Below are 17,523 nucleotides of genomic sequence, written 5' to 3'. Positions count from 1 at the left end.
TTGACACTTTTTCCTGTACTTGACTGTGACCACGGGGTTCTTTGGCCTCCTGGAGGGTGTCTGGTAGCAACCAGGAGCCTGTTTTCAGATGGTGCTCATAATTCATTTTATAAGCAGCCTCTATCCACATGTTGGTTGATTTCCTTAAAATTCATTCCTGATCATTCAAACATGTCTCCATAAACTAGGCAAAAAAAAAAAGTTTTTAAGGAAAAAAATGTAAATACATTTACATGGATACGTTTGCTTTTTTCTTGATAATACATATCCATCATTGGCTCAGTCATGTCCGACTCACTGCGACCCCATGGATGGTAGCCCTCCAGGCGCCTCCATCCATGGGGTTCTCCAGGCAAGAATACTGGAGTGGGTTGCTATTTGATAACGGGCAGGTATTTAAATGACACATGTGTCTATGTATGTACATACAGAAGTTCCCAGAAATAATTATAATTGGGGTCAGGATTCTTAAAAGACTACATTTAAGCTCAAGGGATGATGAGCACCAAAGAAGTTATTTGATCACAACTTTTGAGAAAGCAGTCATATGCTGGGCAAATTTCTCTTGTCACAGACCATTGCAAAATAGGATTTTCACATCAGTGTCCAAGTCATGATGACTAAGGATACTCTGGTTTCAGATCACAGTGGGAGTTTTTATTCCATGTGGAATTGAGCAGGATTGCAACCATTTCATCTTGAGGTTGCAATCTTGCACCATCTTTATTTCAGTTTACATCTCTTCCACTTATTTTTTTTCGGTCACTTCAGTTGTTATATTGTTGCAAACAGTCATTTAGAGAAAAGACACTTGCTTTTTTTTTTTTTTGTTTTTTTTTTTTTGTTTTGTTTTTCCATGTTTCTGTTCTGTTGATCATTTTTTTAACTATTTTTTCTTTTTGTCATAATGCATCGAGAGCTTGTGGTTTCTCTACCAGTCTTACTTCTCATTTTTACGTCGAAAGTGAATCTTGAAGCTCATGTTTGACTGAAGAAGGCAGTTATAGTAAAAAAGTGATAATTTTGAAGTTGAGTTTGCACTAACTTAGATAGTTAAAATATATGCTTTAATAGATACTATGTACCGACTCTTTGTGATTCCATGGACTGGAGCCCACCAGGCTCCTGTGTCCATGCCCTTCTCTCCAGGGGATCTTGACATCCCAGGGATCAAACCCAGGTCTCCTGCATTGCAGACAAATTCTGTACCAGTAATAGACGCCATGGGCTTGTTCCGGGCATGTCCCCTTCTAGGGTTTGATTACTATGTGGGGAAGAAGTGATTCATTCATCTCAGGGGTGAAATTTGTAGTGTCATAGGTACATATGGAAGCATACCCATGCATGCAAATTCATTCCAATGTCTGCGTCATTTCTATGAGTAGGAAATGTAGCAACATTGACCATTATCCTTAAGCCATCTTAACTGCCCTCGTTCAGTCGCTCAGCCCTGTCGGACTCTTTGCAACGCCATAGCCTGCAGCGCGCCAGGCTTCCCTGTCCTTCCGCACCTTCCAGAGTTTGCTCAGACTCGTGTCCATCGAGTCCTTGATGCCATCTGACCATCTTAACTGAGGTATTCCTAATTCAAGACAGGGCCACGCGATGGATTCCCATTTCAACTAGGGAAAGTCACTCATGTCTTTCGATTTATTCTCAGTTAATCAGTGTGATTTTTTTTTCCCCTTTACTTGGCTCTTTCTTGCAGACATCCATGATCAGAACAGCAAGAAGCCGGTGATGGTGTACATCCACGGCGGGTCCTACATGGAGGGGACGGGCAACATGATTGACGGGAGCATCCTGGCCAGCTATGGCAACGTCATCGTCATCACCATTAACTATCGGCTGGGGATCCTAGGTGAGTGAGTGCTCGTTGACGACAAGCAGGTTCTGCTTCTTGTTCTGTGGGGGTTCATTGCTTCCACGAATGTTACTGCATTTCTTGGGAATTTCTGCTACAAACCTCACTGAATGCTCCAAGAGGCATTTCCTCCGTAACTTTGACTAATGCTCCAAGAGGCATCTGTTCCGTGACTTTCACGGCACACTGTTGGTCAGTCCGTCCGTTTTCTTTTTTATCACGCTGTGAGATGCATCTGCTCCGTAACTTTCACGCTTCTTTTTTTGTTCGTTTCTGTGACTTTTCATGTTTTCATCCCTTGGACGCTCCTCAAGCATCAGCACACAGGAGTCCGTGAGAAATTTTTGCTTCTTGTTTTGTCGGCTCTGTTGCTTCCACTCATGTTACTCTGACACCTAGGAATTTTCTGCTACAAACCTCACTTCATGGTACGCACTACATTCCTTCCCTGGCTTTCAGGTAGCACCATCCATTTCCTTTTTTGTTTAATTTTCACATTTGACTCCAATGGTTTCTTTCCCTTAAACCGTCCTCAAACAGATTCAGCCTCTTGGGTCATCGAATGAACTTGGGATGTTACGGAAAGCACTTTTCTTTCTCTGGGCTTGGCTGACATAAACCTGTCACATGAACACATTGGGTGCTGTCTGATGAAGCGTTTGGGAACAGGTGATAACTAGATAGAGTGGACAATGGGCCATGCATATGAGCTTTTGTGGCTTTGTGGCTGTGTTGATCATGAGTTGGAAACTCTCTTCCTTACTTACTCTCTAGGACATTGCATATCTAATGAATCTTGAAGACGAGAGGCGGTAGGTGGTCACGTGACTTGCATTCGCGTGTGGTGAAACACTCTTATTTGAATTTTGTAACTTGGTGATATTTCATTTTGTGTAAATTTTACGATTGACTGTGAGCCGACCTTGTCTAAGAGCATAGGAATTCAAGAGCAGCAGTCTGTTGCTTTGGTATTATATTCATTTTCACCAACAGTGTGGTTGTGAAAAAAAAAATAGCATTTTGATGGAAATATTTTGAGGCTTATCTGCTGTGGTTTTTCCTGCTCTTGGTCAGTTCATGAAGACTATCCATGGTCTATATAACCGCATTTATTTTCAGGGCAAAATGCACTGAGGGGGCTTCCCTGGTGGTCTAGTGGTTGAGACTCTGAGCTTCCATTGCAGGGGGTACATGTTCAATCCCTGGTCAGGGAACTAAGATTCTGCAAGCCTAGTAGCAAGGCAGAGGAAAAAAAAATGCATTGAGATGGTACAGAAAATTGAATTTGTAACAGTATGGCTGTGAGAATGAGATCTGTGTGTCATAGGATGTTTATGGATTAAAAAAACAGCCTGGACTCATGGAGTTGTGTCAAACAAGAAAACATGTTTTCTCCAGATACACAAGTATCACCAAGAATATTTTATTTTCAACTTGATGTTTGAATTTCGTTGTGAGCATTTCGTTTCATTCACCAGTAAAACATTCATGGATAGAAGACCCCAGGGAAGCGGGACAGTTGTTGAAGTGACTTTCTAATTGAAAAATGCAAGATGTGTGCACATTTGTACCTTTGGGAACAACCATGGAGTACTTGAAATTTCAGGTTTTCAAAATGGAAACAGTGATGGACATTATTTATTTATCTTTTTGTCTTGAACTCCAAAATCACTGCCAATGGGGACTGCTGTCATGAAATTAAATGACACACGCTCCTTGGAAGAAAAGCTGTGACCAACCTAGTCAGCATATTAAAAAAAGCAGAGACATTGCTTTGCTGACAAAGGTCCGTGTAGTCAAAGCTATTTAGATTTTTCCAATAGTCAGGTATGGATGTGAGAGTTGGACCATAAAGAAGGCTGGGCACCAAAGAGGACTGATGCTTTTGAATATGGTGCTGGAGAAGACTCTTGAGAGTACATTGGACTGCAGGGAGATCCAACCAGTGCATCGTAAAGGAGATCAGTCCTGAATATTCATTGGAAGGCCTGATGCTGAAGCTGAAACTCCAATCCTTTGGCCAGCTGATGCAAAAAGCTGACTCACTGGCAAAGACTTAGGGCGGGAGGAGAAGTGGGCGTCAGAGGATGAGAGGGTAGACAGCATCACTTGGCGTCTAGAGCCTTCTCGTCTCGTGATTTTTATTTCCTTCTCTTTTCTCACGCTGGTGCTCCGAGCCAAATCTTGGTCGTTTCCGTTCATTTTGAAGACCGTGGATTGCAAGCGCCTCTGAGTATTTTCTTGTTTGTTTGTTTCAGAATCCTCTGGGGAGTTGCCTTGGCTACTGGTGTTTGAGACAGGAAGTGGTGATCCGTGATCCCTCACAAAAGGTCCATTCTCAGGACGAGGTGGGCAGAGGAAGCCAGGGACCACCGCGTGCCCCCTGGCAGCGCTTTCAAAGAGCGCAGTGTGGGGGTCTGTATGGAGCGTCACAGCTCCCGGTGCTGCTTTCTGAACAAGGCCGTGATTTTGGGCAAGCTCTCGCTTTGCAGGAATAGCAAAACGTTGTCTTGCCTGAACGCCGTGGCGCCGATGCAACTTAAAAGGTTAGATTTCAAGAGAAATCGACGCCTCTCCCCTCTCTAACGCCCAGCTGGGTATTAAGCAGCTTTACACGGTGATCTCGTATCTGTTTGGCCTGTTTTTTGAATCTGGAACAATTTTGTGGGAATCACACACACCTTCTTTTCTTTTTCTTTTCTTTTCTTCCTCTTTTTTAAGAAAAAAAAAAAAAGAAAGAAAAAGCTTCTGATTCTAGCTTTCCTCATCCGAACCGTTCTAAGTTTACCTTCTGCTGCTGAGAGGTGGAAGAAACAAATCTTGGGGAGGGCAAAAGAGAAGCTGCAAGAGTCATGGGAAGGAAATGAAAGAAGCAATTTAGCATCCCCGAGACAGTCTATTTACATTCTGCGAATGAGTTCGCGTGAAGCCCAACACCACAGACCCCCTTTTATCTGAAGCTGTGAAAGTGTGCCAACTTGGCCGATTGTACAGGGCGATAGATTTCGTTCAAGCGTGACTCAGTCAATCTTTTTCAGACTTCTTGCGTGGACTGCCGTCCCCTTGCAAACCAGGCGGTGGTCGTTTACTTCTTTGCTTGCAGGGAAAATTACTGTCATTGTCTGAAAATATTTCAAACTGTGATTTTTTTAATGAGTCAATGAAATGGTATAGCATACGCTGTGATGATCATCTGTAGTAGAGCTTTTCATAGGAGTAGACGTTTATTTTACTAAAACATAAAAATCACTGTTGGAACTTTTTCTTCAAAAAGTCGTACATGCCGAAACGCTGTTTTTCTGCCTAAGGCATGGAAAAGCTTTGTTTGAGATGATTACTGCTTTTTTTTTTTTTTTTAAACAGAGTAACAAATTCTGTTTTCCTACCCCCAAAGGGAAGTTTTGCAAAATGAATGATGGTCAGAAAGAAAGCATTTCCTGAATCGCTGTAAAAGGTGGTTCCGTTCTCTCCCTTGAGAGGTTATTGTGCACACCATACTAACCATCCAGTGGGTTTGTGCTTGTGAGGTTTGATAGCCCAGGACTTGGTTGCTCAGTTCCTCAGTTGATTTTCTGCCACCCCATTGCCTGCAGCACACCGGGCTTCCTTGTCCTTCACCATCTCCCGGAGTTTGGTCCAACTCATGTCCACTGAGTGGGTGTTGCTAGTGACCCTTAAGCCCAGTCACGAAATAATTTCCAGTGTTATTAATAGCCTTGGACAGCTTATTAAGGTCACTGTTAAGCCACTGGAGAAAAAAGAAAAAAAAAAACTGCAACTAGCCAAAAATGTAATGTAGTATCTATCCAATACCACCTAAATTTCCATGTATCGTTCTTTCGAAAAACAAGGATAAAGCAGTTGTAATAGGAGATCAATGGGATGATCCCCACACTTGCTTTTCAGACAAGGAATATTTTCTTTCATCAGGACTGCCTAACGCAAACCTTGCTTAGCTAGTGAGCACCTGGTTGATTGTCTAATCTAGGGTTGTTTGGGAAATGTTAATGATGTTGCTGGGCTTACACTGTAGTTTTATTTTCCCGAAAGCAGGTCCTTGATTGCTGATGCAGTTTCCTTAAAATCACTATTGATGGGCCCCTGTGGCACATATGATATGTGCCCCCAGCCATGATGTCTGAAAAAGCGAGGCTCTTGTTGCTACAGATCTAAGGCTTTGTCCACCCATCCAGTGTCTAACCTCTGAAGCCCATTTGGTTGTATTCTTAACTGCCTTTGACCCACACGTGGAATTAAGACCATTGACCCAATGAATGAGTTCGTCAGACTTCTCGCCGGACAAGTATGTTACAGTCTGATGAAATGTCACCCATACCGTTTTATATAACTGCCTTTTTTCAAGGATTCCCAGAACATCAGAAACACCCGCTTATTTTTCACGTGCACACAAGCAAATTTCCATCTGGGCAACTCAGTGGCTCCCTTCTATTAGAACATCCTGGATATTTCTGTGCTGAAGAACGTCAGTTTCCTATTTAGCTGGTATGTACATTTCTCTTTCACGTAAGAGTTGAAGATGCCATCTACTGATTGGTAGTTTGACCATTTCCCCGCTCCCCCTATAAATCTTTATTCTTTATTTGACTTTATCTTTTCCTGCAGATTTTCTTCCAGAGTTCTCATGGAAGTCATTTTCCCATCAGGTCAAAAGTTTGTCTGTGTATGCCTGCCCACGCATGCTCTGTTGCTAAGTCATGTCCAACTCTTTGCAATCCCATGGATTGTAGGCCTCCAGGCTCCTCTGGCCATGGAATTTTTCAGGAGAGAAGAACTGGACTGGGGAAAAAAAAGAATCCTGGAGTAGCTTCTACTTGCTACTCCAGGGGATCTTCCTCACCTAGTTATCTCTTTACCCCAGTTATTATCTTGTCTCTCCTGTATTAGCAGATGAATTCTTTATCCCTACTGCCACCTGGGAAGCCCTCAAAAGTCCATCAGCATATCAATTAAGAAAACAAAACAAAACACCATCTCTCCCTCCTGGGACCTTCATGCTTCCCTCCCAAGCCCATTCTCTTCTCTCACCTGTCAGAGTCTCTGGTTAGGTTTCCACCTTGAAAAACTTGACTTCTCATCCTCAGGAGAGAAAGTCTCCACTAGTCAGTGATGGAAGATGCTAAATGGATAGAGGAAATAGAAGTTATTGCCCTGAGGGGAAAGACAAACAAAAGGAGGTCTGAGAAAATGGAGAGTGTCCAGACACTTTATGTAGGACCACTCACAACTCCCAGTGTTGGGATAGACTGAAGGCAGGAGGAGAAGGGGAGGACAGAGGATGAGATGGCTGGATGGCATCGCCGACGCGATGGACATGAGTTTGAGCAAGCTCCCGGAGTTGGTGACAGACAGGGAGGCGTGCTGCAGTCCGTGGGGTCTCAAAGAGTCAGACAGGACTGAGCGACTGAATGAGAAAAGCAAGCCGCAATCGCGAAGCCAAATGGGGATGGAAGGAGCCCTTAGAGTAAGACCCTCCGTGGTGGGTCTGCGTGGGGGTGATTGGCCAGCCTGCAAACAGGCTTCCAGCCTCTGTGTCTCCAGTGGTCACTGATGTCACTCTAGAGGGTGTGGTGGGTGGAGGAAGCTGTATCCACTAGGGTCAAGATGACACAGTTATATGGGATGGACCCGCTGTAGCAGGGAAGAAGGTCAAGCTTCCTTGATCCAGGCAGAGTGCCCGGTCACTCAGCTGACTTTGACGCCTCATGATTGCATGTGCTGTAGCCTGCCAGGCTCCTCCGTCCCTGGGATTTCCCAGGCAAGAATACTGGCAAGAAAGGGGACGTGTTAGTCGCTTGGTCGTGTCCCATCCTTTGCAACCCCGTGGACTGTAGCCCACCAGGCTCCTCTGTCCACAGGATTCTCCAGGCAAGAATACTAGAGAGGGTTGCCATGCCCTCCTCCAAGAGATCTTCCCCTCCCAGGGATCGAACCCACGTCTGTTTTGTCTCCAGCCTTGGTGGGTGGGTACTTTACACTGCGTTGTCTGTCAAGCCCTCCCTGAATCAAAACTTATGCAATAGAGAAAAAAAAAAAAAAGGCAAGATGCTTACCCCTTCCCCTCTGCCGAACAGAAGGTCTTCCGTCATCTTCATCAGTAGCTCTGCGTACATTTAATACTTGCTGGGAGACTGTCAGTCTGGTCTCTGTTGTTGCTGGTGTGTTGAGAAGTACCAGGACCTTGGACAAAAAAAAAGTCAGGTTTCCTGGGGATGACCATGGACTTAGGTTTTCCTCTTCTGCCTCCTGGTGGCTGAAAATGCCCACTGCAGTCATTGATGTGACCCGCACATAAGGAGGAGGTTAGGTTGAGAGTGAATGCTCTATTTCTGGGATTTTAGAAGAACATCAGGAGGGTAGATATGGAAACCACTATGGTGGGATAAAGACCCTGTCATGAGATAGATGTCGCTTCAGTTCAGTTATTCAGGCGTGTCCGACTCTTTGTGACCCCATGGACTGCAGCACCCCAGGCTTCCTGCCTGTCCATCACCAACTCCTGGAGCTTGCTCAAGCTCATGTCCATGGAGTCGGTGATGCCACAGAGAAAAGTAATACTCTGCAGCCGATAAAGGCAGTGAGGGGTGGCCACGAATTTGAGAAGCTACAATAGAAAAGACTAAAAGAGTTGCCTTCTAATTTTTGCATGCATAGTCTGTTTTGGAAATCACAGCGTTCGGCCGCGCTTGATAAAAGAGTCTGTTCTAAAAGCACGTGTTGGGATTTACCTGGCTCTCCAGTGGTTTGGATTCCACCTTCCGATGCAGGGGACACAGGTTCGGTCCCTGGTCCAGGAACTAAGATCCTACATGCCTTGGGACAACTCGCATGCCTCAACCAAAGATCCCACACTCTGCAAATAAGACTCGACTCAGCCAAAAATAAATTCATTAATTCATTAATTATTTTAAACAGCACAGGTATGTGCTTACTCGCCCAGTCGTGTCTAACTCTCTGCACCCCTGTGGACTGCAGCCCTCCAGGCTCCGCTGTCCATGGGAATTCTCCAGACAGGAATGCTGGAGTGGGTTGCCATGCCCTCCTCCAGGGGATCTTTGCAACCCCGGGATTGAACCTAGGTCTCCCACATTACAAGCGGATTCTTCACCATCTGAGCCACCAGGGAAACCCATATGTTGCAATGAACTGATTTTAGGGGGTCACATGAACGTTTGCTCGTGATCACCCGGGGCATCCGTTAAACAGTGCTCTTTCTTGGATGTTTTCTTGGACGTTTGCCTCGCAAACAGTCTCCGATGATGACTCATTCTGAAAGAAAGAATCCAGTTTCTCTGCCTTGTGCCCTTTCTTCCTTTGGCTTTGCACACAGCAAAAGAGGGGCTGATCGGTTTTCCTTCATTCAAGGGTGGTTTCTGTCTTCACGGGGATAAACATCATTTTAAATGAAAGGAAACGTGTGAGACTTCGTTCTTGGTCCAGTGTTTAATAAGACTTTGTTTTCCCACCGTGCAGCAGAGGTTCCCCAATTTAGTTTCCTCATTGAGGAACTAAGATTCTGTATGCTGCACAGCCAAAAAAATTTAAAAAAAATATGTTTTGAGTCATGATTTGGAAAAAAAGAACGGAAAGAAAGGTGTGACTGGTATTTGAGTTGGGGAAGAAGATGGTGTACTGTGATTAAAAAAAAAAAAACAAAAAAAAAAACTGGTGAGTTTCCAGGAGTAGCATTGAATTTGAGAGCCTCCAACATTAGCTTGATTGGGGTGAGCTGGAAATTGAATTTCAGGCCATGATTCCATCAGAGAAATGATTTTTAACCAACACCTGTAAGAGACATACCTGCTTTTTTTCCTGAGTACCTTTTCTTCCTCTCTCAGATGTAGTTAAAGAATTAGTCCTTAGTCCTAAGTCAGATCATTGAAAAAAATCTCTAAAAGGCAACTGGAGTGTGACCTTGAAAGACCCTTGAGGCAGAAACGCTCCAAGACTGTACACATCCTGGCCTGCGGAGCATTTTTCTTTCTCTGTTTCCCCCTCACACACTGGACTTCCCATCATGGTCTTTATGAAAGTAAATCCTTGAAGACACAAGGATCAGCGAGAATACGTTTTTCTGGTGTTGGATGTGTACCGTTTTAAAGTCTTTATTGAATTCTGTTACAGTATTGCTTCTGTTTTACATTTTGCTTATTTGGCCCCGAGGCATCTTAGCTTAGTGGGATCTTCGCTCCTTGACCAGGGGATGGAACTCTCACCCCCTGCAGTTAAAAGTGAAGTCTTAATCTCTGGACGACCACGGATGTCCTCAAAGAGAATATTTTAAGCTTTAAAATGTCACCCAGAAATGGCAGATATGCTATGCATTTAACAATGTGAATCATACTTAAAAAAAATATTTCAGTCCATCAGTTCGGTTCAGTTCAGTCGCTCAGTCGTGTCCGACTCTGCGACCCCATGAATCGAGCACACCAGGCCTCCCTGTCCACCACTGGTTACTGTTTTCTTTACACTGCATTATAGAGAGATCAAAGGCTGTGCTTTCAAAGAGGATACAGACATGTACTCACATCGAAAACTAATCTGAAACAGTGTGACTTGAAGAGATACTCCAAATTGCCAATCATCAGAGAAATGCAAATCAAAACTGTAATGAGGTATCTCTTCACCCTAGTCAGCGTGGCCATCATTAAAAAGTTTACAAATAGCAAACACTCTAGAGGGTGCGGAGGAAAGGGAAGCCTCCTGCACTGTTGGTGGGAATGTAACTTGGCAAAGCCACTACGGAAAATGACATGGAGCTGCCCCATAAAACCAAAATCAGAATTGCCATGTGATCCAGCAATCCCATTCCCCCGGTCTATACACAAACAAAACTTGTCATTTAAAAAGATACAAGGACCCCTTATGTTCATAGCAGGACTGTTCACTGTAGCTAAGACTTGGAGACAGTGTAAGTGTCTGATGAACAGATACGATGGATTGATAAAGGACATGTGATATATATATATATATATATATATAAAATAGAGTAATTGACGGCCATAAAAAGCACGAAGCAATGCCAGCGTGGACCAACCGAGAGATCGTAATGTGAGGTGAAGTAAGTCAGAAAGAGAAAGATATGAAATCCCTTCTAAGTGGACTCGACCGCACAAACGATCTTACCTGCAAGACAGAAGTATATTCACAGCCATTGAGAGCATCCTTGTGGTTGCCTAGGAGTCACGGGGCAGAGGGATTCGAAATGTGGGGTTAACAGATTCAAACTGTTGCATATAGGATAGGTAAGCGGCAAGGTCCGACTGTTTAGTACAGGGAGCGAAAATGTAAATCCTGTTTTTTAAAATAAGATTCCATAGTAACATATGGTTTGGATTAAGTCCCATCTGATGCGCTGGGCAGCGTTTCCTTTGCTTTAAAAATAATAATAATAGTTCTTGGAAAGAAGGGTGTGATTCTCAGCATAAAAGCTCAAAAGTATTTTGGAATGTTAAATGCATCGCTTTGACGTAACAGACATTGGACATGGATGACCTGAGGTCTTTGTGCAGATAAATCATTTGGAAGACTCTTTATGCCATTAATTGGGGTCACAGGCGTTGGTTTCTGTTGCATTCAGTACAAAGGATAGACATGCATTGCTACAAAGATACACATTTCAGTATAGACAGAGGTATGGGGTAACCTCATTAAGAGACACCACCAATTCTGAAAGTGAAGTGAAAGTTAGCTGCTCAGTCAGGTCCGACTCTCTGCCATCCCAGGGACTGTAACGCATTAGATTCCCTCCATCCATGGGATTTTCCAGAAGAATACTGGAGTGGGTTGCCATTCCCTTCTCCAGGGGATCATCCCCACCCAGAGATGGAACCCAGGTCTCTGGCACTGCAGGCAGACTCTTTACCAAGTGAGGCACCAGGGAAGCCCTCAGCATAGACAGAGGTATGAGACAACATCACAGGAGACACCCCCAATTCTACTGAAGAGAACTAAGATTTGTTCCGGGGTTGCAGAAGGGACTTTGGAATAACAAAACATTTCCCGTTGGAATTGAGAAATGCTTTCTGTCACTCAGCGTGGTCGCTGTGTTTAATAAAATATCCCAGTGATGGTTTAGATAACTCAGTTGTGAGTTTTTTCTTAGCCATCTGCAGATACAGTCAATAAAATAGAAAAGATAGATAGTAGATAGATAGGTGATAGGTAGGTAGACAGGTAGGTAGGTAGATAGAGACAGAGAGAGTTAAAGTTACATAGATAAATACAGATAGAAAACATAGAAAAGACAGATGGTAGCTAGATAACATGGCAGAGAGGTAGGTAGACGGGAAGACACATAGACTCAGGAAGAGATAAAAATAAAGAGATGGGTGTATATGTTACAGATGGATACAGATAGTTATATGTATAGTATATAGACAGATATGGAGAGATGGTTCAGTTCAGATCATTTCATTTCAGTTCAGTTGCTCAGTCGTGTCCGACTCTTTGTAACCCCATGGACTGCAGTACGCCAGGCCTCCCTGTCCATCACCAACTCCTGGAGTTTACCCAAACTCATGTCCATTGAGTTGGTGATGCCCTCTAACCATCTCATCCTCTGTCGTCCCCTTCTCCTCTCGCCTTCCATCTTTCCCAGCATCAGGGTCTTTTCCAATGAGTCAGCTCTTCGCATCAGGTGGCCAAAAGGATTGGAGTTTCATCTTCAGCATCAGTCCTTCCAATGAACATTCAGGACTGATTTCCTTTTGGATGGATTAGTTGGATCTCCTTGCAGTCCAAGGGGCTCTCAAGAGTCTTCTCCCACACCACAGTTCAAAAGTATCTGTTCCTCGAAGATCTAATGAGCCTATGGGTGAAAGTGAAAGAGGAGAGTGAAAAAGCTGGCTTAAAACTCAGCATTCAGAAAATTAAGATCATGGCATCAAGTCCCATCACTTCATGGGAAATAGATGGGGAAACAGTGGAAACAGTGTCAGACTTTATTTTTGGGGGCTCCAAAATCACTGCAGATGGTGACTGCAGCCATGAAATTAAAAGACACTTGCTCTTTGGAAGAAAAGCTATGACAACCTAGACAGCATATTAAAAAGCAGAGACATTACTTTGCCAACAAAGATCCATCTCGTCAAGGCTATGGTTTTTCCAGTGGTCATGTGTGGATGTGAGAGTTGGACTATAAAGAAAGCTGCGTACTGAAGAATGGATGCTTTTGAACTGTGGTGCTGGATAAGCCTCTTGAGAAAGATGGTTATATATCTGTATATATAGAGATACCATATCCAGAGATAAATATGTATGTATTTAATAGATATACGCATACATGTATGTTTCTTAACTCAATTCTGTGCTTTTCGAAGCGCACATAAGACACCCCAGAAGGATTCTTATTTCAGTTCATTTTTGATCCTCTAAGTTATCTTTTACCCTTTCGTCTTCTCCCTTCTATATAACCCAAACTTTAATATCATTTAGAAAGACCACCCATCTTTTTCTACAGCATTGATACTTCTTTGATAAAATCAAGCCTTTCACATCTTTCTGGAAAAAAAGAATCTTGTACAAATGGCCTCATCTCTTTCTGCTTCTCCTTTCTGCCCCCTTGCTATTCATGTTTTGCTTATATTTATTTCAGTTATATTTATCGGTTTCTTCTTGTGCCAGTTAGCCTTCTCTGTTCATTGTGGCAATAGTTCATGGGCTTAGTTTTCTGGAGGGTCTTTTTTTTTTTTTTTTTTGATACTCTGACTTCTTTTAATGGCCGTTCCAGCACCCTCTTTTTCACCTTCTTGTAAATGAGCCATTGGGTTGCCTCATCTCCCACATTACAGTGTCTGTATCCTTTATTTAAAAGTCCATAGACAGAGTGCACATTTAAAGGGTACAAAGCTGTGGTCTTTGAGAAGCACCACCATCAACGCCCTCTAATTGTTGAATATTTTCATCCATCTAAGGGGAAACATAATATTTATTCTTCCCGACTTCCCAAAACATGATTAATCATCAATCTGTCATCTCTCACTCTGGATTTGTCTTTTCTGGGCATTTTATGTCAATAGAATCATATATTGGGTTGGCGAAAACATTCATTTTTCTGTAAGATGTTATCACAAAACCTGGAAAAAATGTTTCAGTTGACTCAGTACAGGGTGCTATATTGTGTCGGCCTTTCACTGAACATAATGTTTTCAAGATCCTGTCCTCATGGTGGCATACCTCAGTACTTTGTTATATTTTTATGGATAAATATTATTCTACTGCATGGATATAATGTGTTATTTATCCATTCATCTTTTGATTTCTATCTTTTTCCCCACTTTTTGGATGTGATGAATGATCACACTCTGAACATTTACATACAACTTTTCATGTGGATATACATATTCGCTTCTCTGGGGTGCCTACCTAGGAGTGAAATTGCTGGGTACTATGATAGGGCATTATGTTTTAATCATCTCACTAACTACGTTTTTAATCAGCTGACTAACTTCCCATTTATTCTCTAAAGTGGTTGCACTAGTTTATATTCCCACCAATATAAAGTTTCCAATTTCTCCACTTTCTTGCCGAGAGTGGTTCTTGTCTGTCTTTAGGACTATAGCCGTCCTGCTGCTGCTGCTGCTGCTGCTGCTGCTGAGTCGCTTCAGTCGTGTCCGACTCTGTGCGACCCCATAAACGGCAGCCCACCAGGCTCCCCCGTCCCTGGGATTCTCCAGGCAAGAACACTGGAGTGGGTTGCCATTTCCTTCTCCAATGCATGAAAGCGAAAAGTGAAAGTGAAGTCTCTCAGTCGTGTCTGACTCTCAGCAGACCCCATGGGCTGCAGCCCACCAGGCTCCTCCATCCATGGGATTTTCCAGGCAGGAGTACTGGAGTGGGGTGCCATCGCCTTCTCCTAGTGGGTATAACACTGCCATTTTTTATGTGCATTCTTCAATGGCTAATATTGAAATATTGGCCATTTGGACGTCCTCCATTTACCCATGTTTTGTTGAGTTATTTACCTTTTTAGTTAGAGAAGAAAATGGCAACCCATTTCAGTATTCTTGCTTGGGAAATCCTATGGACAGAGGAGCCTGGCGGGATTCAATCCGTTGGGTCGCACTGCGTCAGAACATGGCCTTGGGACTAAACAGCGATAGCAATGGTTTTCATATTGATTTATGGAGAGGGGTTTTAAAGTTTGATTTTTATATGACGTGTTCTAGATGCATGTTCCTTAGCTGTTAAGTTGAATTTATTTCTTTTACATCTTTCTGCCTTTGCCCTTTGCTCCTTTTTCCTTTAAGAAGTCTTTACGTAACCCAGGATCACACCTATTTATACCTATTTTATAACAACTTATTCACAAGAGATGTATTAATATATTTTATGACCCACATGTTATTGAGTGGAGATGTCTCAATATTCACCTTAGCTAAAAATTAGGCAGCCACAGACCTTAGTTTCTGCAAAAATCCCTTAATCTGTTATGTGTTCAGAGCTCTGCAGTTTGAGACATTGCTCTAGACCAGATCCCTTTTGAGCTAATCTTTTTTTTCTCTTTTGAGTATTTCCATGCGGTTTTTGTTCTTGATATATTACATTAATCAATTTGGGGCTCTTGAAGTGCCATCATAACCTGTGGTAAATCCCCACTTGGCCATGGTGTATAATCCATTTTTCATGCTGCTGGGCTTGGTTTGCTAGTTTTTTTATTTTATTTTTTGAGGCCCTTTTTTTTTTGTTTGTTTGTTTGTTTAACTTTCCATTCTAGGAAAGGAAATGACCTCTAATTCCCAGAGTATTATTGCGCTTCCCAGGTGGTGCTGGTGGCAAAGAACCCACCTGCCAATGCACGAGACATCGGAGATACAGGTTCGATCCCTGAGCAGTCAGATCCCCCCTGGAGGAGGGCAGGGCAACCCACTCCAGTATCCCCGTCTGGAGAGTCCCACAGACAGAGGAGCCTGGCGGGGCTGCCGTCCCTGCGGTCACAAAGAGTCGAGTATGACTGAGCAACTAAGACAGATACGTCAGAGTGTATTACAGATTTCATGGTTCCTGGACCTCTGCACTCCTGACATTTGGAATGCATGTTTCCTGTTTCATGGGAGGTCACTGTTGTGCACAGTGGGGTCTGAACCGCCTGACCTTTGCCCTCTGGATTCCAGTGACATTTCCCAGGCCGCAGTTGAGACAACCACACACGTGCTCAGGCGTGGCCAAGATTCCTCTGCTGGGCAGGGCATGGGAAGTGTGGACCCGGTTGAGAACCGCTTGCTCTTTCTGTATCTCCGTGCTCTGAGAACTAAGGGGCATTGCCACTTTATTGAGAAAAGTGCACACTCAGTGGCGTCCGCGTTTGTTTCTTCACGGGAAGGATGGACCCAATCTTCCTTGTGGGCTCGCGGCGGGGAGGTGGTCATAGCTCATATTGTACGTAGCTTCTAAGTGTTTGCTGTTGTTCAGGTGCTAAGTCATGTCTGACTGCTTGCAACTTCACGGACGGCAGCACGCCGGGCTTCCTTGTCCGTCACTACTGCCTGGAGTTTGGTCAAACTCGAGTCCATTGAGTCAGTGATGCCATCCAATCATCTCATCCTCTGTCGACCCCTTCTCTTCCTGCCTTCAATCTTTCTCAGCATCAGGGTCTTATGCAGTGAGCCAGCCTTTCACATCAGGTCATCAAATATTGGAGCTTCAGCCTCAGTTCTTCTAATGCATATTCAGAGTTGATATTTTTTTTTTTTAGGATTGAATGGTTGGATAATCTCCTTGCAGTCTAAGGGACTCTTAAGAGTCTTCTCCAGCAGCACAGTTGGAAAGCATCAATTCTTCAGGGCTCAGCGTTCTTTATGGTCCAACTCCCACCTCTGTACATGACTCTTGGAGAAACCATTTGTAGCTGTTCATTCACTCCGTTATGTCTGACCCTTTGTGACCCCATGAACTGCAGCCTGCTAGGCCTCCCTGTCCATCACCAACTCCCAGAGCTTGCTCAAACTCATGTTCATAGAGTCAGTGATGCCATCCAGTCACTTCATCCTCTGTCGTCCCCTTCTCCTCCTGCCTTCAATCTTTCCTAGCATCAGGGTCTTTTCCAATGAGTCAGTTCTTCGCATCAGGTGGCCACAGTAGAGGAGCTTTAGCATCAGTCCTTCCAATGAATATTCAGGATCAGTTTCCTTTAGGATTAGAACCATAGCTTTGACTCTATGGACCTCTGTCTGCCGAGCTGTGTCTCTGCTTTTTAGTTCTGCGTGTTTCCCAGACAGTAAACACCTTTCGGATGATTCCTCCTGGCTCAGTTCTGCACTTCGTAATGCAAAATTAAATCTCGTTCACGAAGGAGAGAGTATATTTACTCCAACATTTGTTTTCAATTGTAGAATGAGTGAACTCCTAGTTGTCAAAATCCTTGAATGCCTAATTTTATGGAAATTGTGTTTATTTCCACTTCTCATACTCGGCAGCTGCTGCTTTCTCGCGAATACCGGAGGTTTCATTTTCCTTGAAACACGTCCTGATGGCAGTGTCATCCATGCAGAATTCATTTTCATTCCGTGTCGGTTAGCTTGAACAGAGACAGCTTTGTCAGTGACATGCATTTGTCCTTGAGTGAAAACCAAAGGTTTTAAACAATGTTTTCAATCTGCATGTGTTTATATTTTCATCAGATTTTGATAGTTATAAAAACA

At 43.5% G+C, this 17,523-nt stretch overlaps 1 protein-coding gene across 2 annotated transcripts in view; it reads left to right on the top strand.

Annotated features, from left to right (window-relative positions):
• LOC101117049 (neuroligin 4 X-linked) overlaps positions 1-17,523 on the top strand; it is a 400,828-nt gene that overhangs the window by 241,755 nt on the left and 141,550 nt on the right. For both annotated transcript variants that reach the window (XM_027963519.3, XM_060408629.1), the window contains exon 5: positions 1,709-1,861. In XM_027963519.3, the coding sequence (XP_027819320.1) occupies positions 1,709-1,861 (153 nt within the window). The remainder of the gene's footprint in view (positions 1-1,708; positions 1,862-17,523) is intronic.

The sequence above is a fragment of the Ovis aries genome, chromosome Y (assembly GCF_016772045.2).
Source record: "Ovis aries strain OAR_USU_Benz2616 breed Rambouillet chromosome Y, ARS-UI_Ramb_v3.0, whole genome shotgun sequence".
Taxonomy (NCBI): domain Eukaryota; kingdom Metazoa; phylum Chordata; class Mammalia; order Artiodactyla; family Bovidae; genus Ovis; species Ovis aries.
This window is presented reverse-complemented; position numbering and strand designations above follow the sequence as displayed.